The 23669-nt window shown below is 40.9% G+C and overlaps 1 protein-coding gene and 1 long non-coding RNA gene across 2 annotated transcripts in view; one reads left to right on the top strand and one right to left on the bottom strand.

Annotated features, from left to right (window-relative positions):
* LOC307026488 (uncharacterized protein) overlaps nucleotides 1-15953 on the top strand; it is a 38817-nt gene extending 22864 nt beyond the window's left edge. The window contains exons 2-7 of the mRNA XM_079661885.1: nucleotides 7178-7343; nucleotides 13344-13613; nucleotides 14669-14731; nucleotides 15253-15320; nucleotides 15452-15495; nucleotides 15880-15953. Coding sequence (XP_079518011.1) covers nucleotides 7178-7343; nucleotides 13344-13613; nucleotides 14669-14731; nucleotides 15253-15320; nucleotides 15452-15495; nucleotides 15880-15928 — 660 coding nt within the window. The 3' untranslated portion in view covers nucleotides 15929-15953. The remainder of the gene's footprint in view (nucleotides 1-7177; nucleotides 7344-13343; nucleotides 13614-14668; nucleotides 14732-15252; nucleotides 15321-15451; nucleotides 15496-15879) is intronic.
* Nucleotides 15954-19705: 3752 nt separating this feature from the next.
* LOC307026555 lies at nucleotides 19706-20986 on the bottom strand. Its single transcript, XR_013804401.1, has 2 exons — nucleotides 20901-20986; nucleotides 19706-20734 (listed from the first exon to the last, which is right to left on the bottom strand). It is a non-coding gene; the product is annotated as an uncharacterized lncRNA (long non-coding RNA).
* Between the last annotated feature and the right edge of the window lie 2683 nt (nucleotides 20987-23669).

The raw sequence follows: 23669 nt of genomic DNA, 5'->3' as shown, positions 1-23669 counted from the left end.
GGAAAACCTGGTCTGATTAAGAGAGACGGCATTCATCCTACTTTGGAATATGCAAATCTCATTTCGGCAAACATTTCAGGGCTTTGTGGACTTAATCCATGACAAACTGGAGTTGAGACCAGGAGGCAGAGTCGCAGTCTTACACGCTTCTCTGCGCTCTCTCCTAGGCAGTCATCCATAGGAATCCCGAACCCGATAAAATACCCAATATTAACGGTGTGTGTGTCTGCCCAAGGACAATTTAAGGTAAAATCTAATAGAGGTGTCATACATAATAACCTAATAAAAGTAAATGTAACAACTACTACAGTGCAACAAAACAGGAAGATTAAATGTGGTCTCTTAAACATAAGATCTCTAGCATCTAAAGCTATTTTGGTAAATGATTTAATATCAGATTATAATATTGATATATGCTGTCTCACTGAAACTTAGTTGAGACATGAAGAATATGTCAGCATAAATGAGGCCACTCCACCCAGCCATATCAATACTCATATTGCCCGAGGCACGGGCCGAGGAGGTGGAGTTGCAGCAATCTTTGACTCAAGTTTACTTATCAATACTAAACAAAAATTAAATTATACCTCCTTTGAAAGCCTCGTTTTTAGTCTTACGCATCCGACCTGGAAAACTTTGCAGCCAATCTTATTTGTGAAAGTGTACCGTGCACCAGGTCCTTATTCAGTATTCGTATCAGAATTCTCTGAGTTTTTATCAACTTTGGTACTTAAAACAGATAAAGTAATTATCGTAGGTGACTTTACTATTCATGTTGACGATGATAAAAATAGCCTTACTGTTGCATTTAACTCTATATTAGATTCTGTTGGTTTCTGTCAGAGTGTAAATAAACCAACCCACTGCTATAATCACACTCTCGACCTTGTTCTGACTTATGGTATTGAAATTGAGCAACTATTAGTCGAACCGCATAATCCTGCTTTATCCGACCATTTCTTCGTAACTTTTGAAGTACTGTTACTAGACTACAAAGCATTAGTCAAAAGCTCCTGCAGCAGAAACATATCTGTTAGTGCTATAGCCAAATTTAAGGAAGAGATTCCACTAATACTTAACTCGATAGCATGTCTGCATGTACAGGACTGTCTCAGAAAATTAGAATATTGTGATAAAGTTCTTTATTTTCTGTAATGCAATTAAAAAAACAAAAATGTCATACATTCTGGATTCATTACAAATCAACTGAAATATTGCAAGCCTTTTATTATTTTAATATTGCTGATTATGGCATACAGCTTAAGAAAACTCAAAAATCCTATCTCAAAAAATTAGAATAGTTCCTCAGACCAAGTAAAAAAAAAAGATTTATAACAGCAAAACACAATCAAACATTTGAAAATGTCCATTAATGCACTCAGTACTTGGTTGGGAATCCTTTTGCACGGATTACTGCATCAATGCGGCGTGGCATGGAGGCAATCAGCCTGTGGCATTGCTGAGGTGTTATGGATGCCCAGGATGCTTCAATAGCGGCCTTTAGCTCATTAGCATTGTTGGGTCTGGTGTCTTTCAGCTTCTTCTTCACAATACCCCACATATTCTCTATGGGGTTCAGGTCAGGGGAATTTGCAGGCCAATCGAGGACAGTAATGCCATGGTCAGTACACCAGTTACTGGTGGTTTTGGCACTGTGGGCAGGTGCCAGATCATGCTGGAAAATGAATTCCTCATCTCCATAGAGCTTTTCAGCAGACGGAAGCATGTAGTGCTCTAAAATCTCTTGGTACACAGCTGCATGTACTCTGGGCTTGATGAAACACAGTGGACCAACACCAGCAGCTGACATGGCTCCCCAAACCATCGCTGACTGTGGGAACTTCACACTGGATTTCAAGCAACTTGGATTTTGCTCCTCTCCAGCCTTTCTCCAGACTCTGGCGCCTTGACTTCCAAATGAAATACAAAACTTGCTTTCGTCTGAAAAGAGGACTTTGGACCACTGTGCAACTGTCCAGTGCTTCTTTTCCTTAGCCCAAGTCAGACGCCTCTTCCGTTGTCTTGAGTTCAGAAGTGGCTTGACCATGGGAATACGGCTATTGTAGTCCATTTCCCGGACACGTCTGTGAACAGTGACTTTTGATACCTGGACTCCAGCTTCAGTCCACTGTCTTTGAAGCTCCCCCAAATTCTGGAAGCGACTCTTCTTCACAATGCTGTTAAGGCTGCGGTCATCTCTCTTGGTTGTGCAGCGTTTCCTGCCACATTTCCCCCTTCCAACAGACTTTTTGTGGATGTGCTTTGAAACTGCACTCTGTGAACAGCTTGCTCTTTGAGAAATTTCTTTTTGTGTCTTACCCTCCTGATGGAGGGTGTCAATGACGGTCCTCTGGACAGCAGTCAGATCAGCAGTCTTCCCCATACTTGTGATTTAGTTTACTGAACCAAGCTGAGTGTTTTTCAAGGCTCAGGAAACCCTTGCAGGTGTTTCGAGTTAATTAGACGATTCAAGTGATTCGTTGAACACCCTACTAGTATACTTTTTCATGATATTCTAATATTTAGAGATAGGATATTTGAGTTTTCTTAAGCTGTATGCCATAATCAGCAATATTAAAATAATAAAAGGCTTGCAATATTTCAGTTGATTTGTAATGAATCCAGAATGTATGACATTTTTGTTTTTTTAATTGCATTACAGAAAATAAAGAACTTTATCACAATATTCTAATTTTCTGAGACAGTCCTGTAAGGGAGGAAACTTATACAAAATGTACACCACCCCAAATTGATCATGTTGTTGATAGAGCTACAGATGCGCTGCGAATAAAATTAGACTCTGTTGCTCCTTTGAAAAAGAAGAAAATGAAACGACATAGATTAGCTCCATGGCGTAATGCCGAAACCCACAAAATAAAGCAAAAGTCGAGACGACTTGAAAGGATATGGCGTTCCACTAAACCTGAAGAATCTCGTTTAATTTGGCATATTACTCTCAATGAATATAAGAAAGCACTGCGTAAAGCGAGAACAGCCTACTACTCTTCATTAAAAGATGAGAATAAGAATAATGCAAGATTTCTTTTCAGCACTGTAGCCAGGCTGACAGAGAGCCACAGCTCGACTGAGCCTTCTATTCCCATAGGACTAGCTTTTTTAACGATAAAATTGTTACTCTTAGAAACAAAATCAATGACCTCTTGCCTTTGACCAGTATAGTGTTATCAACAGCTCCCGGAAACGTAAGTTCTAATATTACACTAGATAGTAAACTAGAATGCTTTTCAGCAATAAACCTTGAACAATTAAATTCAATGATTTTCTCTTCTAAACCATCAACGTGTATCTTAGACCCGATTCCAACTAAGCTGTTAAAATAAGTTTTTCCATGAATTAGCACTTCTTTATTAAATATTATGAATATGTCTTTATTATCAGGCTATGTTCCACAATCATTCAAAGTAGCAGTGATAAAACCGCTTCTTAAAAAGCACAACCTCGATCCAGAGGTTTTAGCCAACTATAGACCTATTTCTAATCTTCCGTTCCTCTCAAAAGTTATTGAGAAAGCAGTCGCAAAACATCTGTGTGATTACTTAAAAAACTATGATTTATTTGAAGATATTCAGTCTGGCTTTAGAACACAACATAGCACAGAGACAGCTCTGGTTAAAGTCACAAATGACATTCTAATAGCCTCAGACAAGGGACTTGTCTCTATTCTTGTCTTGCTCGATCTTAGTGCTGCATTTGATACTATCGACCATGATATCCTATTGCAAAGACTAGAGCACTTAGTTGGCATACAGGGAACTGTTTTAGGCTGGTTTAGGTCCTATCTATCTGAACGCTCTCAGTTTGTACGTGTCAACGATGAATCTTCCATGCAAACCAAAGTTAGCCATGGAGTGCCACAGGGCTCAGTGCTTGGACCTATTTTGTTCACACTATATATGCTTCCGTTAGGCAATATTATAAGGAATCATTCTGAAAACTTTCATTGTTATGCGGATGATACTCAACTATATTTATCAATCAAGCCTGATGAAATTAATCATCTAAATAAAATTCAAGACTGCCTCAAGGAATTAAAAACGTGGATGACCTTACATTTTTTTATGTTAAACACGACCAAAACTGAAGTTATTGTACTTGGCCCGAAGAATCTATGAAACAAATTATCTAAAGATATACTAACTATGGATGGCACTAATTTGGCCTCCAGTGAGACTGTAAGGAATCTTGGTGTTATATTTGATCAGGATTTACCCTTTAACACCCACATAAAATCAATTTCAAGGACCGCCTACTTCCATCTACGTAACATTGCAAAAATCAGGCATATCTTGCCTCAAAACGATGCAGAGAAACTAGTCCATGCATTTGTTACTTCAAGGCTGGATTATTGTAACTCCTTATTATCAGGGTGTACCAAGAAGTCAGTCAAGTCGCTTCAGCTGATTCAAAATGCTGCAGCTCGTGTACTAACCAGAGTTAGGAAAAGGGACCACATTACTCCTGTTCTGGCTGCCTTACACTGGCTCCCTATAGAACACAGGATATAATTTAAAATTCTTCTTCTGGCCTACAAAGCCCTTAATGGGCAGGCGCCATCTTACCTTAAAGAACTCATTATACCCTACTGTCCTACTAGGGCATTGCGTTCCAAGAATGCAGGGTTGTTGGTTGTTCCTAGAGTCTTTAAAAGTACAATGGGAGCCAGAGCCTTTTCTTATCAAGCTCCACTTTTGTGGAATCAGCTTCCAGTTTGTGTTCGGGCGGCAGACACCCTATCCGTTTTTAAGAGTGCACTCCTCCTTCCTTTTTGATAAAGCTTCTAGTTAGGGCTGATTAGATTCAGCCCCTAGTTTTGCTGATATAGGCTTAGTTTGTCGGGGGACATCTTACTTCTTCCTTCTCTCTGTCTATACCTGTGTACTCTCATGTTCCGATTAACCCAGCCTCCCCAAATTTCTTTCTTTTTGGTGTCTGTATCCGCCGGGATCCGGAGTCATGGATGATCCTGCGGTCCTGTGTCATGGATCGCGAGTCCTGGATCTTGAGTCGTGGCTGTGATCCTGGATCATAAGTCCTGGATGGATATCCTCGTGGATTCATCTTCCTATTATACACACATGCATTTCCAAACATTTGGACTACCTATGTTGCAAATGTATTATCTTTTCAATTTACACACTATTATTTTTACTATTGCACGTCTGTCCGTCCTGGGAGAGGTTGCTCTCCCTGAGGTTTCTCCCATTTTTCCCTTTAAACTGTGGGTTTTCTCTGGAAGTTTTTCCTTGTACGGTGTGAGGGTCTAAGGACAGAGGGTGTCGTATTGTCATACTGATATTCTGTACAAACTGAAGTCCACTGAGACAAATGTAACATTTGTGATATTGGGCTATATAAATAAACATTGATTGATTGAAGATATTCATTGCTATCGGGATGTTAAGAGCATTCCATGGAATATAACAAAAAGTGTATCTCGAGCCGGTTTTTCAAACTTACCTACCCCACCTTTAATAAGACTACATAATTGTATGTTACTACTCTATATTACTCTTACGACTGCAGCCACAACATACGGGAACGTTTTACATCGTAGCACGCAATTTCAATTTCAACAGTGTCAAGCTATGCTTGGATTGTGTTACATTTTTAATTATGCAATAGTCATTGTAAGTGTTAACTGTTAATTGTTGAGTGGTCACACATTTGTATCTTATTGTACTTTAACTTTAAGATTATCAGGGTTTGAACTGGAACTCAGGATACTGATTTATTTGTATTTTGTGTTTGTCTATAAAATATGTTCTGCTTCTACTGTGTAACCCTTCCTGGTAAATACATGATTCTGCAAAAGCTTAACTCAGCATCTAGGTTTATGAATGGCATACAACTAGATCAGGGGTTTTCAAAGTGTGGGTAGGTGAGCCTCCCCTCAGAGAACATAAGAACAGCCGCGCCCCCCCTCCCAATTATTATTGCTGTTATTATTATTATTATTATTATTATTATTATTGTTGTTGTTGCTATAATGCAGGGGTATTCAATTGCATTTCAAAGAGGTCCAGTAAGGCGAAAATGTAATTAAATGCTCTGTTTTCGCTGTCTACCTTCCACCGTTTGAAATTACTCCGACTGTTTCTCTCCTCTTGTCTCGTCTCTGTGTGTGTGTGTTTGAATCTATCGTGCTGACTGCACCGATTTGATTGGCTGAGTAGCGTCAGCTCCTTAAAACATTAAACAATAACTTTTTTAAACCTTTTTATTTTTATGTTTTAAACATATCTCGTATAAAACTCCCCCACTACTTGGACTATTCCTTGCACCCCTCTAGAATAAGCCCGAATGGTCTAAACCATATTGCATCAGTAACGTGCACTTGTTATTATAACAAGATCGCAAGGACACTGGTAGCGATCGGAAAATTGACTGTTGTTCAGTTTGTGTGTTGTGGAACATGCGTGTCCGTGCATGAAAATATACCACACACCAAATTAGAATTACATGTTCAATTCACTACCCTGGAAGTTAATACAGTTGTTGAAGTTAGAACAGCCTGTGGACAGCCGTTCTTCCTTGCATGTCAGTCGCCGACACCTTCTTACAGAGGACAGGCACATCCAGCTGCAGCACGACCCGTATATTTCCGCACGTCGTGTTCTCAAGACATATTCTTTTTAACATTTTCAACATGGTGGATAAATTCTTATATGCTCCCGGTAACACACTGAACGTCAACTTTGCCTCCTTATTACACTCACCCCTACTTTAGTGGGAACAATGACTCTGTGTCTTTGATGCACACAGGAATAAACGCAGATCATACTCTGGCTGCAGCCTTTACCGGTACTTGCTTTTGATCAAAGTCAATGCAGAAAACCTGCACTCACACAGGTAGGTAGAGGTGAAGGGAATGAGCACTTTTACAGCCTTTTTGGCGAGGTGGGGGAACTCGGTCTCCACAGACAGCCACAAGTGGGCAAGTGTCACTTTACTCGTCTTTTTCTCGTTCTTTTGTGTCTCACGCTGCGCCTCCCCTGAAGCTCTCTGGCGCCCCCCAGGGGAGGCGCGCATCACACTTTGAAAACTGCTGAACTAGATGCTGTCATCAGTAATGTTATAGTTGGAGTTATATAGTTGTTGTTGTTGATGTTTCCTTTCCATTTCTTTAAACAGTAAATATATTATTTTGTCATTACAGCTTGAGAAACTCCATGCCATTGGCTTTAAACCAGTGCTGCTTCTTGGCAAGGAGACCATGAAGAAGGACGTCAAATGTGAAATCCAAACCCCTCGCTGCACACTGACCGCCTATGCCCAGGATTACCTTGACAAGATAGACACTTTTTATGAGTACCTTTGTGAAGGTGAGATGCTTGCACTATATCTTCACAGTTCACAGTATTGTGCACACAAAATGTTTGTATCAATGGAGAGCTTAACATTTCCTTATAACCAACACAGTTATATGGAATGAGTTTGGATCAACTCATTTAATAAAGTCAGTTAAGTTAACAACGACTTACAGCGACTGTTTTCAATCCATCCAAATCTTGTGGGACAACCATCAATCAATCAATGTTTATTTATATAGCCCAATATCACAAATGTTACATTTGTCTCAGTGGACTTCACAGTTTGTACAGAATATCAGTATGACAATACGACACCCTCTGTCCTTAGACCCTCACATCGTACAAGGAAAAACTTCCAGAGAAAACCCCACAGTTTAAAGGGAAAAATGGGAGAAACCTCAGGGAGAGCAACAGAGGAGGGATCCCTCTCCCAGGACGGACAGACGTGCAATAGATGCCGTGTGTAAATTGAAAAGATAATACATTTGCAACATAGGTAGTCCAAATGTTTTGAAATGCATGTGTGTATAATAAGAAGATGAATCCACGAGGATATCCATCCAGGACTTATGATCCAGGACCGCAGCCACGACTCAAGATCCAGGACTCGCAATCCATGACACAGGACCGCAGGATCATCCATGACTCCGGATCCCGGCGTATATAGACACCAAAAAGAAAGAAATTTGGGGAAGCTGGGTTAATCGGAACATGAGAGTACACAGGTATAGACAGAGAGAAGGAAGAAGTAAGATGTCCCCCGACAAACTAAGCCTATATCAGCAAAACTAGGGGCAGAATCTAATCAGCCCTAACTATAAGCTTTATCAAAAAGGAAAGTCTTAAGCGCACTCTTAAAAACGGATAGGGTGTCTGCCGTCCGAACACAAACTGGAAGCTGATTCCACAAAAGTGGAGCTTGATAAGAAAAGGCTCTGGCTCCCATTGTACTTTTAGAGACTCTAGGAACAACCAACAACCCTGCATTCTTGGAACGCAATGCCCTAGTAGGACAATAGGGTATAATGAGTTCTTTAAGGTAAGATGGCGCCTGCCCATTAAGGGCTTTGTAGGCGAGAAGAAGAATTTTAAATTCTATCCTGTGTTCTATAGGGAGCCAGTGTAAGGCAGCCAGAACAGGAGTAATGTAACTTGATCCAGTATTTATCCTTTGATACAGCCAGAAAGCAGTCATTCGAGCCATTTATTTGGGTTTGGCAAACTATATTTTTGTGAGACAACTAACACACCTCCTTTCTACCTGTTAACTTTCACTATTTTTAGCTGCAAAGTATTACAAAAGTTGAAAGTAATTGCAAAATATTTAGGGTTATGGACAACGTTTGACTGTTTATTATTTTAGCAAACTACATACAATAGATACATTTTTAAACACTGAGTATGTAGCCTAATGAGACATGGCTTACTCTGCAGAGAGGACTTGTGGACATTTAACTGTTATTTATCAGGAAATAGTTAGGCAAGTTTACGTGAATTTGAAAAACCATTTTGGGGTATTGTGCTACCACTTGCGCATTCCTTGTATACAAATTGAAAGTTGTAAAGTTGTTAATGTCAAGGTAGTTAGGTTTGATGACTGAAATGTATGTTTAGTCTTGAGCCATCCCTTAAGCAATTTCCTTTTAGCAAACCGTTCCTAAACGGTTTCCTTTATCAACGCCCAAAAGGGAGAAATATTTTGAGGTTAATGGTAAGAGCACAATACATGAAGACGATCCCAGTTGACCACATATTCAGTTTGGCAGTTCTGTATTAAGGTCATGTTTCTCGGGTTTGTAAACAAAAGCAGTTATCCAGTGCATCCAGAGGTCCCTTTACATTACATTTATGTTTTTATCCAAAGCGACTTGCTACTTATTTGATTGCACTTATGCAAAACACGTTTGCGTCAGTCTCATAAATTCTGAACAAAATGTGTGGATGTAAATAATGTAAGGGAACATACATGCACACGTCTATATGTTGTCTACCGACAAATTGACCTTTCACATCACATGGAATGTAGACACAAATCGGAAGAATAATATCGGAAAAACAAAACCATAAATGGTTGACTGGATAAATACCACTATTTCTCTGCTATTAACTTTGACTGCACACAGTCCTATGACATGACGAGTATATCTTTGACCCTGTCTGGAAACATACCTTAAGCACGCTGTATTTCTTATTTCTAGATATATGAGTTAACCTCTTTGTCTTACGTGAGAGGACGCTGGCGTTGCTTGTTCGCCGCTTCTCCGTCTGCGTTTTAACTTTTCTTGCCTTGTAAAAAGTGTTCGTTTTGACTGCTGGATCATATATACAGAACTCTCAAGTCTCAAGCATTTGGCGTGAGACACACGCATTTCACTCCATTCACACGCTCACACGCCACACCTTGTATTACTCACACAGAGATTTCTTTCCAGGGTACCGCCCACCAAGTTGCGCCGCAATTTTTTAAACAAACTAGGCTTGTTTGAGACGCGTGCACTCCACTAGCACCCACCCCCCCCCCGTTGACATTCGCGATACAGAGGGCTTCATACTCCACTAGCACCCCCCCCCCCCCGTTGAAATTCGCGGTACAGAGGGCTTCATGGGAACTTTGAGGGGAGCCAGAAGTTGGAGTACCAAACACCGCTGCCAAAATCTCACTCTGAACTCTGTTCAAAACTTGAGAGCCCTGTATATAGCCTACTGTTCTGTCACAACTGTGTGATGATCGCATTGTTCAGTTTTTTCATCTGGCTACTCACCATTTCTGTAGATCAGCTGTCTGGGGCTAGCTACCTGTCAGCTGTTAGCATCGACAGCTGCCGAATCCCGTTTTCCCCTGGGTTTTTGGCTCGGACTTCCACCTCTCTCGCCACCTGGATTATCCCTAAACCGGATTGACTGTTGGCTTGAGGGCCGAACTGTCCGTGAGTTAGCTCCGATCATTGCACCACGGAGTGCTGTTGCTCGAGGCTCGGTCGCTAGCCGGTTAGCTGCTGTGGATATGGTGCTTCAATACTCCGCTCTCCAACTTCAGAGTTTTTTCAGCTCTACTGCACCAGTCTGCCTGGATGCCATCAGATCATCAGGACTCTTGCAGCGCCCCCGCTACATACACAGATCATCCCGCTACAAATTTATTCACACAAATTCTAGTATTCCTGTGGTACAATCGGCTCTGCATTTCCTTGTTGCTTGTCGATGTCATCTAAACACACGTCACGTGCGCACCAGCTGTTTGAAGCCCCTGGCCTGCTCTGACAGTAGCACTCCTCCTGTCTCCTCTGCAGTCACCTTCATGCTGCTCAATACCCGCTCCCTCAACAATAAAGCACTACTCATCCATGACATCATCATTGATAGGAAACTTGATTTCTTATGTTTAACGGAGACATGGCAGAACCAGCAGGATTTCTTCGCTCTCAACCAAGCTACTCCCCCAGGCTACGTTTACCTCCATAAACCTCGCTCCACGGGCCGCGGCGGCGGGCTGGCTGTCATCCACCGAGTAGGCATCCGGGTCAGGGAGATTCCCTCTCCCAATATCACATCATTTGATTGTATGACATTCTCGCTCTCCGGATCACCTCTACTCCAGGCTGCCCTGATTTACCGCCACCCCAAAGCTTCCACCACCTTCATGTCCGAGCTGAGTGAGCTTCTGTCCTCTCTCTGCTCTAAATCACCTTCCACCTATCTGCTGGGAGATTTTAACATCCACGTCGACTCCACCAGCTGTAGCTTTGCCGCAGAATTTCTGTCACTTCTTGACTGCCTCAACATAACACAGCATGTCCAGGGCCCCACCCACTCCAAAGGTCACACGCTGGATCTAATCTGCTCCACTGGTGCCCCCCCCTTTCACCTGCAGCGCCTAGACCTGGCAGTATCAGAACACCATGCCATCATCTTCACCATCCCCATCCCCCTGCCCAGGTAGCGCCCCAGGCACACAATCACCTTCAGAGACACCAAATCAATGAGTGCATCAGCCCTATCAGACCTCCTCATAACCCACATGGCCCCGGCTCTCTCCGACACTTCGCCGGACGTGTTGGTGGCCCGCTACAACAATGCCCTCTCTCTCAGCCTGGACTCTCTGGCTCCCCTCAGAAGCCGGACGGTGTCTTTTCTCCGCCCGGCACCATGGTTCACCTCTGAACTTCGCACAATGAAGCAAACTGGCCTTCGGTTGGAGCGGCTTTCCAGACGAACTGGCCTCACCGTCCATCGTATGGCCTTGGTGGACCATGTGAGGTCCTACAAGGAGGCTCTCTCCAAGACCAAGACCGCCTACTACTCCTCCCTCATCACCTCACAACAAAATCACCCCAGATCCTTGTTCTCCACCATCAACCAACTGCTCCGCCCCCTCCCTGCCACGTACACTGCTGAAGCTCCTGACCTCTGCTCCAAATTCCTCAACTTTTTTCAGGCTAAGGTGATCTCCATTCATCAACAACTCCTGGTGCCCGCCCCCTCCCTCCCCCTCTCTGCACTGGCCCCTGACACAGAAATGCACACTCCCAGCTCAACCCCTCAATCCCCAATGCTCTCTCTCCTCCTTCTCCCCAGTGGATGTTCCACTGGTCTCGAAGCTGGTGACCAATGCTAAGGCCTCCACCTGCTCCCTTGACCCCATGCCCACGGTGCTGGTCAAGGCCTGCCTTCCCACCCTCTGCCCCATCATAACAGACATCATCAACTCCTCTCTCTCATCTGGAATAGTTCCCTTCTGCTTCAAAACCGCCTCCATCACTCCCATCCTCAAGAAGCCTGGTCTTGACCCTGAGGAGCTGAACAACTACCGACCGATCTCCAACCTTACTTTCCTTAGTAAAACCTTGGAAAGAGCAGTCGCCGCCCAGCTTCATCAACATCTGTCCAACCATGAGGTCTATGAACCCCTACAGTCAGCTTACAGAGCACATCACAGCACAGAGACCGCCCTCCTCAAGATCACTAATGACCTCCTTCTCGCGGCTGACTCTGGACAAATCAGTATTCTCATCCTCCTCGACCTCTCTGCGGCCTTTGACACCGTTTCTCATACAGTCCTCCTGAAATGCCCCTCCGACAACCTTGTTATCACTGGCACAGCTCTGTCATGGTTTCAGTCCTATCTCTCAACCAGGTCTCAGTTTGTCAGCATCAGCGGCTCATCCTCCCCCCCGGCCCCAGTCAACCATGGTGTCCCCCAAGGCTCCGTGCTTGGTCCCCTACTTTTCACCATTTACATGCTCCCCCTTGGCCAGATCATACGTCACATCGTTCTCAATTTTCACTGCTACGCTGATGACACTCAGCTCTATCTCAGCACCTCACCATCTGCCCAGCTCCCTCCACAGTCTCTGGTCAATTGTCTCCATGCCATAATAACCTGGATGACAGCAAATCTACTACTGTGCAGAACTCGGCTGCCAGGGTGCTCACTCACACCAAGCCCTGGCAGCACATCACCCCCACCCTCATCCACCTCCACTGGCTCCCAGTCAAGCACCGTATCACGTATAAACTCCTTCTTCTGAACTACAAATCCCTCCATGCCCTCGCCCCCCAATACCTGTCTGACCTTCTCCGCCACCACACTCCATCCCGGAAGCTACGATCGTCTGGACAGGATCTCCTCTCTACCCCCCGCACAAGGTTGCGGACTTTCGGTGACAGAGCTTTCAGTGTAGCATCCCCCACCCTCTGGAACTCTCTCCCCCCCGAAATCCGCAGCACCCCAACCTTGGACACTTTCAAAAAAGCCCTCAAAACGCACCTTTTCACCAAGGCTTTCCCCACTATATAGTTAGTTTGATAGGTTTATTTTTCTGCTACTTGCTTGCCCCCCTCCCCTAAGCTGTCTGCCTCTTTTCCCCTACTCCCCCCCCTACCTGACTTGTAAAGCGACCTTGGGTTTCGTGAAAGGCGCTATATAAATATTATGTATTATTATTATTATTATTATTATTATTATTATTATTATTAAGCAAGTCAAGACCAACATTTGTTTAACTTGCATAGGTTGGACACAGGACTCCACTGGCCAGGGGGTTGCGGAAGATCCTGAGGAAGAGACAGTCAGGCTGAACCTCACACCCTGTGACCCATCTGAACCAGAAAACAACTGGCAGGAGGCAGGGACCACAGAGACTCAGGTGCCAGAGACAAGCACAGTGCAGGTGGAGGTGCTGAAGACCCCCCCCGTGAAGCAGTGCAGCATCATAGAGGTGGCGCAGGAGGAGCAGCCCCAGCGGGATGATGTGAGACAGGCTACCACCACGGAGGGGCCAGGTAATAAAATAGATAGGTAGAATCGGAGGGATGAAACCCTCTTTAATGGTCACACATGCAGAGCACACAGCACACACAGTGACATTTGCAGCTTTTATATTTATAAAAGTCAAGAGTGTTTTCCGATATTTTCCTAAAAAATTATTGTAGGTAACTTGTTGACAAGTCATGCTTCTACAATATCTCAAAACACCTAATTGCACTTCTTGCATTTTTGGGAATAATGATTGTTCCAATAGATAAATAATAATAACAACAATAGTTTAATCTAAATAACAATTTCACCTACAACTTCCTAAATATGAAAGGAAATGGGATACTTGGGTATGTGTATATCCTTAGGTACTCGGATATACATAAATATTAAACGTTTAGAAAAATACAGTCTTTCATTCCTGAACAGACATGTGGTTACTATATGGTTATACCTTTTTCACACAAAAATGCAAAGCAACAGCAGGCTTACTTTACATTTGATAAATCACAAAATAAAACTCCTATGTGATTTGGTTTACACACAGAAAGGGTCTTACATTGTAGCGTTGGGCAGTAGGTCGATTACATCAAAATAATTTGGCTCATGTCCATATATCGTACGAGAGGTTGATTTCATTAATATTGTGGTCTACCTAAAGCAATCCCTGACCATCGGGGTAAACTTCGAAGCAACTCATGCAACAACGTCATGCAGCATATTTAAAGTTTATACTCAAGAACTGCATTTAGATACGACACTGTCTCATAATGAACATACAGGGAATAAACTTAGGTTTTTGAATCAAAGTTAAATTCATTTAACGTTACAGCACAACATGTTAATATTTATCAAACTATTCCTTACACATAAAGTATGGAGTCAATTATATAGGCAAGACAACAAAACACCTAGACTTCATAGATCAACCTCAATTAAATCGCAATAACAAAAAAATATCTGTACCTAACACCTATTGCATCATGTGATGCTGCATTTGTGGGATGTATTTTGAAACTTGAGTTTAGGCTTAACTTGGTGTACTGTATGTATATAGTAATATTTATTCTTCAACCCACAGCTGTCAGGACAGGGTCCGTGAGGGACACAGTACTTGGTCCTAGACGCAAAAAGAAAAAGTCAGGTATATTAACAGTATTAAGTATTTTGACTGATTATAAACATTTGCATGAGTCAAATTGATCGGTATTCTAATAAATCTATCGACATGTACTTTAGCAAAGTGCATGTAAACGCAATGATTGATGCTTCTTCAGTGAGTTAACAATGCTATATTGTGACTAATAACTATAATGATACATTATCCAAAGGGCTTTAATTGTCTAATTAGACTAAAATACATACAGTCATAGTTGATAAGTTGGTGATGAGAATGCTAGGCAGTAAAGGAAGCAGCAGTGCAGTATTTTCTTTGGTCATCTCAGGCTCAGCAGTGGTATGGCCATTCAAACAAGCATCCCATGTTAGGACTGAGAGCAGCTTGGTTCCATTTCAAGGATGTATACAGTAACTTTTGACCAGTGATAACAGTGTGGTCACTTTTCATTGTGCAAGTTTGGTTGCTACTTAAGTGTTCATAGTTGTATTTATTTTTATTTCTAATATGACTAATACTGTATGTGGAACCTGCTTTGATGTTCACAGATTGCTCCTACCACACTCGCCTAGAAACTTTCCCCATCAGAAGTGTAATAAAAGAAAGAATGAGAAAGGTTAGACGGGAATAAAAGTAATGCATAGGGTGTGCTTTATGATTTACAAACTTCCAACACAATTGTTTGCTAAATAGCTAATATGCGTTTGGTCTTTCCGAAATTAGAGATTTGTTTTCTTCTCTTGATAGGGAAAAGCAGAAATGTTGGTGGAGTGGGAGCCCTGTCCAGTATGGTATATATCTTCCAGTTACTTGGCTTCATGTCATCTGATGTAGTCCCATGTTGGAGAACAAACACATGATATTTAACAAATGCAAAACATCCAAATCTACCACCAGTCCTCTTATATATTTCACTGCTGTTATTCTGAAGCAGCTGAAGTAGTGTAGGAACAAATGATTGTTTAACTTCATTGTTGTTAATGTATGTGTTTTTGTTTGTTTTTATTGTTTGTTAGAACATTTGTTTTCATTTCTATGTTCACTTTTTCTAAATGGTAAATGAAACATTTACTTATATAAATTGAGTTATAAGATATTTGCTTCACACATGGTTTATGCTTTTCGGAAAGACGAAACCAGTAACTGTAACTAACATTATTCCATTCTGTTTTCAGTGGCAAGGAGTGGGCTCATTCCTGGCAGCCAAAGAATTCTCCGGGATAATGCATAAAAATAAAATCTGTTATTTGAACACCAGTTTTGTTTTTGCACGTTTCTTCTCTTGTTTATATGCTCCATTTGAGTCATATTTAATATGTTTCTCTTAGAAATAAGATGAAAACCTCCACCAAAATGCATTTGACTTTTTAGGAAATTACAGTTGAAACACTACATGATTTCATTGTCAGTGATAGGAACACCATAACCTATTTTAAGTATATTCATGTGTGAAATCTGGTACTTTGCCATCCACTGCCTTATCTAATTTGTTAACTTCCGAAGTATAACGCTTTGGAGGTAGGCTTGCATATAAAAGCGTCTTTGGGTTTCAGAAAAGCGCTCTAAAAATAAAATGTATTATTATATCATTTAATTATAGGCCTAATTAAAATGATCCTGATCTGGATCACTGGTTTTGCTACTACATTTGAAAGCTTTTGGGGACAAATGCTTGAGATATTAAAATGGTAGTGATTACTTTGAATTTTCTTTACACTTATTGAAAACCACAACTCGAGTATCAGGATGGTCTTTATCTGGAAAGTTATCCACATCTCATCACCACGTTGTCACGGCGACCCTTTGTCACGTCACAGATACGGTATCCGAACTCAGATCGCCACCCAAACGATACTGCCGTTGCTAAGGAGGCAAAAGTGCAAATTTGTATTTTATATTTTTTTAAACACAGGGTTTGGTTTCGGATCGCGCCCGATTGACGGATTTCTGAAAGGGAATGGAGCCTATACGGCCGTCAACGCAAGACAAGTCGAACGAGTCCACACACACACGCCGGAAGAACTACAAATATGTCAGCTCTGTGTACTTCGTAACGATTGTTGGGCTCGTATCTAATGGGAATTGTAGTTTGTAGCACTGCTCTCATATAATTTCAATGGGTTAACTTTCTATTCTTCTGTGTTTTTGTATGTTTTGAGCTGAGGTGCCAACTCAACATACAATGTTGATGAAATGAATGAAATTTGGTGATGATTCATGGTTTTTGTGTGAATGTAATAGCAGTTAAAACAGGACCGGTCAAATTTGACCGCGAACACCAAAGTAAGGGGGGGAAACGAATACAATAGGAGGGTTTTAATGTAACCATTGCTTATGACATTGATGATATTTTAAATCCAAAAACATATTCCCTCAAATGTGGAAGCTCTGGATGCCATACGAATGAATAGTTGATATTTTTTTAGGGCCACAACTTTGGCACTAGAGCACCTAGTGTTATCAAACGCATTTCAATGGTGAAACTGTCCAAACATATTGCATATGACAACATTTTCCACTACGATGAAAGGCGTGTAAGCCAAATAAACCTTATTCTGGTTCCATCATGTTGACTGCTGCAGCTCCGCTGTCACAGGAACCGATACAGGAAAACATTCCCACTGCAATAACTCTGTACACAACACGTTCTCACTCCCAACCGGTCACATGTTGACGGAAGGTCAACTCCTTGCAGTATCAATACTAATTCGGCTGACTTTTATATTTGATCCAATCGGTATATTGGTATATTTACACCATAATGGTGCACAGCTGATAGAAAGGGACACCTAGTGGTTAAAGCACGTTATTGAAATTTATTATTTTTATTATTAGATATTAATAGGAGACACAGACAGACAAACTAATAAGGCTTTATTTAAACATTAAAGTATTAAGTATTAAGAATACTTTAGGTTAAGGTCTTATTTTGAATAAGAAAAAAGCTTTTGGGGTATAAATATTAAGCCTGAAAAAGTACTAATATATTGCTTTCCTGCAATGTTAACTACTGTATGTTTAAGCACTTATTTTAACTGATATTATACATATGTATTATACTCTTATAAGATGTGTGTAGATAGTATAAGAAATGTGCAGAATATGACAGTTTAATGGTGGAGGTATACACACATATTGATAGATGTCTTGTCTGTTGAGGAACCTGTGACCCAAGTTGTTCATCTCCGACCTTGTCAGGTATTGAACATTCAATAAATAAAGAACACAGAATTATTAAATATAAAACACATAATTTGTGTGATTATACTAAATGATTTACAAATAAACACCACTGCATATTTACAACTGTTACACATGCTGATGTAACGCAAATGTTTCCAACTTGGGATCAATAAAGTATATCTTATCTTAAGATGATCGATGGCTACTGCCATATTTGCAAAATTTGCCTCTGAACCTTGACAAGTGCATGTTTCAGGCTTATCAATTAACAACAGGAGGGGTCACAGACATAAGACGAGCTGTTAAATAAAGCTCTTCTGACCTTAGCTGGCATGTGGGTATATATACCCACATGACAGCTAAGGTCAGAAGAGCTTTATTATTTATATTATATTATATATATATATTATTTATATTATATTATATATATTATATTTATATTTATTATTTTATATTTATTAATGCTGCCCATAATGGGCACATTAATATATATATATTAATGCTGCCCATTATGGGCACAAGCAATTTTCCCCCATTTATTAATTATATGTTTTAAATGTGAGTGTTTCCTATCCCCTAAACCTCCAGGGAGGTACATAGTTGAATACTGGCAACTTCTTATTATGGGAAATATGAAAACGTCTTTTAAAACTACAATTCCCAGCAGAGACGTACCATAGAACAGAAAACACACAATAGTGTGTAGTTACTACACAGTTACTACATTTGTAGTTCTGGGGACGGGGTGGGGGAGGGGGTGGACCCGTTCAAATCCAGTTTTGGACAGTCTGCCGTGGTTCCATCCCATTTCAAAGTGCTGTTTGACGCTCGGCGTAACCCTCGGCGCACACTCAAACATCCAATCAGAGCTTGAGGACTATCACGGGGTTTGTCCATGGATGGGTTTGTCAAGCGAAGCGGAGAGAATACTTACTTCCGGGTGTAAAATTCTCTAAAGCAAATGAGCTGCTCCGACCCTCGGTCCTGACGGACTCCAACTTGTGTTTATTAATCAAACAAATAAATAAACACAAGGATACTTATGTGTTGTTGAGTAAATAACAGTGTGTGGATTAGAAAAGAATACAAAATTAGAAGGAAAAAACGATGACAGATTTCAGTATTCTGAGCCCCTACTCTCCCCATAACTGACGGCAACAAAAGTCCTACATTATTCAATTAAAATAAAGAAGTAAAAACAATAAGTGTGGCTTGATATTGAGTAAGAAAAAGGTTGATAAACGCTGTGAGAATGGATCTGCGGAGAGCATTTCGCCGCGATCCCAACGTGTCTATTACCAACGTTCAGGGAGCTCTATGCAAGTCGGTGACGGGGAGGGGCCCTGACCGTCCGTCAACATGTGACGGGTTGGGAGTGAGAACGTGTTGCTGTACAACAAATCACCTCTGGCTGGAAGATAACTCTCTGCTCCATAGTTTCTCTCTTCACTGTACATTTGACATATTCAGTGTAATATTTAATATTCCATCTGTCACATAGTTGTGTAAATATAATACCTTGCATATCTTGTTATTGCTCATTTGTAAATTCAACATGTATATTTTCTTCTTTATTTCTTGTCTTTTTATTTGTATTGTATAATAACATGTGTTTTAATGCTGCTGCAACACAAAGATTTCCCAAATTGGGATCAATAAAGTTCTATCTTATCTTAAACCAACAACCAGTGTTCCGGATGAGGATCATCTCTTTACAAAAATATTCAAGTGCTAACCCATATTGTTACTTCTAAATGAATTTATTTCCAAACGCATTATAATGCAGTGTGATGTAAACAACAAAAAGTACCACAGACGTATGCTTAATTTATATTTATTCATCAACCAACCACATCAATAACATTGTTTTTAAAACAATAAAATGGTCCTCTCTGGCAATGGTTTACTTATGTGTTTCACCACAATACAAGTAAAAGGCCACCATAAGGGTGTATGTCTTGACTCTAGAACGTTGGGGTTAGTCTAACATGAAAAGCATGGACAACAGAACATAAAATCAAGTTATGCAAACGATTATAACATACAGTATTAAGAAATCATACAACACAACCATTTTTTTATGATTTAACTATGTATATTAAACATTTACATTCTATGTGTAAATCAAATATAACAATTTATAACAATGTATTATTTGGTTTTGAGAACAACAATGAGGTGATTCACCAAATAAACTATTCGTTGTTTATCTCAATGTCCCTAATTATACATCCTAAAAGACTGTGCATTGTACATGTTGAAGTACTTCAATCAATCAGGTTAATAGCTGGAGACAAAAAAGGAAATATAACTGACAAAGCAATTAAAGCAAGTAACGCAAAATAAACAAAAATGAACAATTAGAGGAAAGCTGTTATTGGCCTGCGGTGTAACAGGTGCAGTCATATAAAGTTAATGACAGGTAAATCCTATAAGAGATCGAAAATAATAATGCATAGGCATCCCGTTCTGGGAAAAAAGGGAAAGACCTCCTGCTCTTGGACAATGATGTGCTCACCAAGTTGTATGGTGACCAGCAAGATATACTTGTAGATTTAGGAATTTACATTCTAGTGTTTCAAAAAGGGTCAAAAGTGAATGGTTCATTGCTCAGGATGCATTCCAGGGACGCTGAGCATTTTCTTCAATACAATTTAAGTTGTGTACAAGTGAAATGTTTGGCCTGATGCTGCGGCATAGGGAAAAGTCATATGGTCAACATATTCAAGGGTGATCTTCCATTGAGGAGTATGAATACAACCTCTAAATATAAAGTCAGTAAAGTATTTACATTTCTGATAGCACATCAAGTCTTGGCGGATATTCGTGCTTGAGAGCAGCAGCAATCTGGGGAAATAGAGAAACAAAAAAGAGGGGCAGATCAGAAACCAAATTTGAGGTTTTTGAATACACAATGTATGTTTAGCATTAATGAATACAAAAGTAACAGCAACATGTCTAGGTTGAGGCTAAATCAACAAAGATACTGTACATTAATTCATAAGTAAATTACCTAAATTATGTTTCCTTCTTCATCTTCACTGGTGTCTGGACTGCTTAGGCCACTTTGTCTTTCCTCTTCGTGTTGAAGGAAACAAGAATTACATTACATTACATTACATTGCATTTAGCTGACGCTTTTATCCAAAGCGACTTACAATAAGTGCATTCGACCAGGAAGATACAACCTTTAAGAAAACAGAATCATATAAGTACATCAGGTTTCATAGAGCCAAACATTTCAAGTGCTACTCAACTGGCATTTAGAAAGCCAGCCCTTTATTAGTATATAAGTGCTTTGTTAGTAATTTTATCGCTCGAAGTGGAGTCTAAAGAGATGAGTTTTCAGTTTGCGTCGGAAGATGTGTAAGCTATCTGCTGTCCTGATTTCAATGGGGAGCTCATTCCACCATTTTGGAGCCAGGATAGCAAACCCACGTGTTTTTGCTGACGGGAACTTGGGTCCCCCTCGCAGTGCGGGTGCAGCGAGCTGTTTGGCTGATGCAGAGCGGAGTGCACGTGCTGGGGTGTACGGTTTAACCATGTCCTGGATGTAGGAAGGGCCAGATCCATTCGCAGCATGGTACGCAAGTACCAGTGTCTTGAAGTGGATTCTAGCAGTTACTGGAAGCCAGTGAAGGGAGCGGAGGAGCGGTGTGGTGTGGGAGAATTTGGGAAGGTTGAAGACCAGACGAGCCGCTGCATTCTGGATGAGCTGCAGAGGTCGGATGGCACATGCAGGTAGACCAGCCAGGAGGGAGTTGCAGTAGTCTAGGCGTGAGATGACGAGAGCCTGGACCAGAATCTGCGCTGATGTCTGGGTCAGCTGGGGACGTATCCTCCTGATGTTGTAAAGCGTGTATCTGCAGCAGCGGGTTGTAGCAGCGATGTTTGCAGTGAAGGACAGTTTGTTATCTAGGACCACACCCAGATTCCTTGCAGTCTGAGTCGGGGAAACAACAGAGGTGCCGATGTTGATTGTTAGGTCAAGAGTGGGACAATCTTTTCCCGGAAGGAAGAGCAGTTCAGTCTTGTCAAGGTTGAGCTTGAGGTGATGAGCAGACATCCACCGAGAGATGTCTGCTAGGCAAGCAGAGATGCGTGCGACGACCTGGGTCTCTGAGCGGGGAAAGGACAGAATTAGTTGGGTGTCGTCAGCGTAGCAGTGGTATGAAAAACCATGCGGGCTAATGACAGACCCGAGCGAGTTTGTGTACAGGACAACTTTGCATGTACAGTAATCAGGACCTAAAGCAGTCTTGTACTGCTGCAGTACCACCTGCAACCTCTCCAACGCCTCAGCATGCTTCCTTCTTAGGGTGCACCCAAGTCCTCCATTCCCCTTGTCTACATCTGAAAATACACAACATATTGTTATATGGACATACTATAAAGTAAGATTGCTTCACGAGGCCAGAGCACTTCAATGGAGTATATTCTCTCCCATGTACATATAAAGATGATTGTCACTGTCAAGGGACTTCATTATGTAAAATGGCCGGGTCGAATGGGCAAAGGCCATTATACTCCATCAAATTTCTGTGACCAAGAATGATTTGGGCTGACTTTTTTTCCTTTAAAACTCATACTTTACAAGGTAGGTTAAGTTTTGCTTTCAACTTACCTTCCTCAGCCACCTTATTTTTTAGAGCAACTGCCATGTTCTGCAACCATGTGCAATGCTGCGCCATCTCCCACAATAGGATGCCTTTCTCCTCTTGCAGTCTCCGTGTAAGCATGACTTGATCAAGTATATTTTTCTTGGCTGTAAAGTTAGCTAAAATCCAATCACAGTTATGTATATACATGAATCACATTTTCATTATAGCATAACAATATGTTTAAAACTCCAAACATGTACTTTCAAAATAATCAAATGTATACATAATAAGAAAACTTAAGATATACCCTTAAACTAAATGAACGTTCTAACACTCTACATCAGGGGTTCCCAAACTTTTTCAGCATGAGACCCAAAACAGAAATGTTGTGGTCCTAAGGGACACAAGCTCAAAAAATGTCATGATTTTCCATAATATCTACAGTTATAAACAAAGAATGCAACACACCATGAATTTAAAATGTAAATGAAAATATGTATTTAATTATAAAAGTGCATCGCAGCAATTAGGTTTCTCACCATAACAACCTTCCCTTTGAGCTTGCCCAGAAAAAATAAGGATCAAAGCGGAAAGACGAAACATGGGACGTGCAGTCAAGTATATACAGTACAAATCAAATTTTAATTATCAAATTATCAAAAGTGCAATATTAAGTTTGTCGCTAGCTCAAAAACTATGTCCACACCATTTTAAACTATTTTAAATGAACAAAGAACAAACATGTTGTAAACAGAAAGGGACAAAACACTAACTGAAGTTCAGTCAAGTGTATACAGTACATCGAAGGTGAAACCACATTTAAATTCTAAGAAGTGCAACATTAAGTTTGTCACTAGATCAAAAACTATGTACACACATTTTTTAAACACTTTTAAATGAACAGAGCTGTTGTAAAACACTCTGAGAGAGAGACAAAGAAACTCCAACACTTGGCAACTGATTAACTTCTTTTTTGTGGAGGCTGACTTGATAGGATGCCCTCAGTGCCCCTCTGTTCCCTTGGAATGCCTGAAAATAACAGAGAAGATATTATCATTAACAATGCTGGGTTATTGGGTGATTTTTAACACCAGCCGGCGTACGAATGTGGACCTGGCAACCGCATTTATAGCGCATTACATTACATGTTACTTGTTAGACGCTTTTATCCAAAGCGACTT

Source organism: Notothenia rossii (assembly GCF_949606895.1).
Source record: "Notothenia rossii genome assembly, chromosome: 12".
In the NCBI taxonomy this organism is placed as follows: Eukaryota; Metazoa; Chordata; class Actinopteri; order Perciformes; family Nototheniidae; genus Notothenia; species Notothenia rossii.
This window is presented reverse-complemented; position numbering and strand designations above follow the sequence as displayed.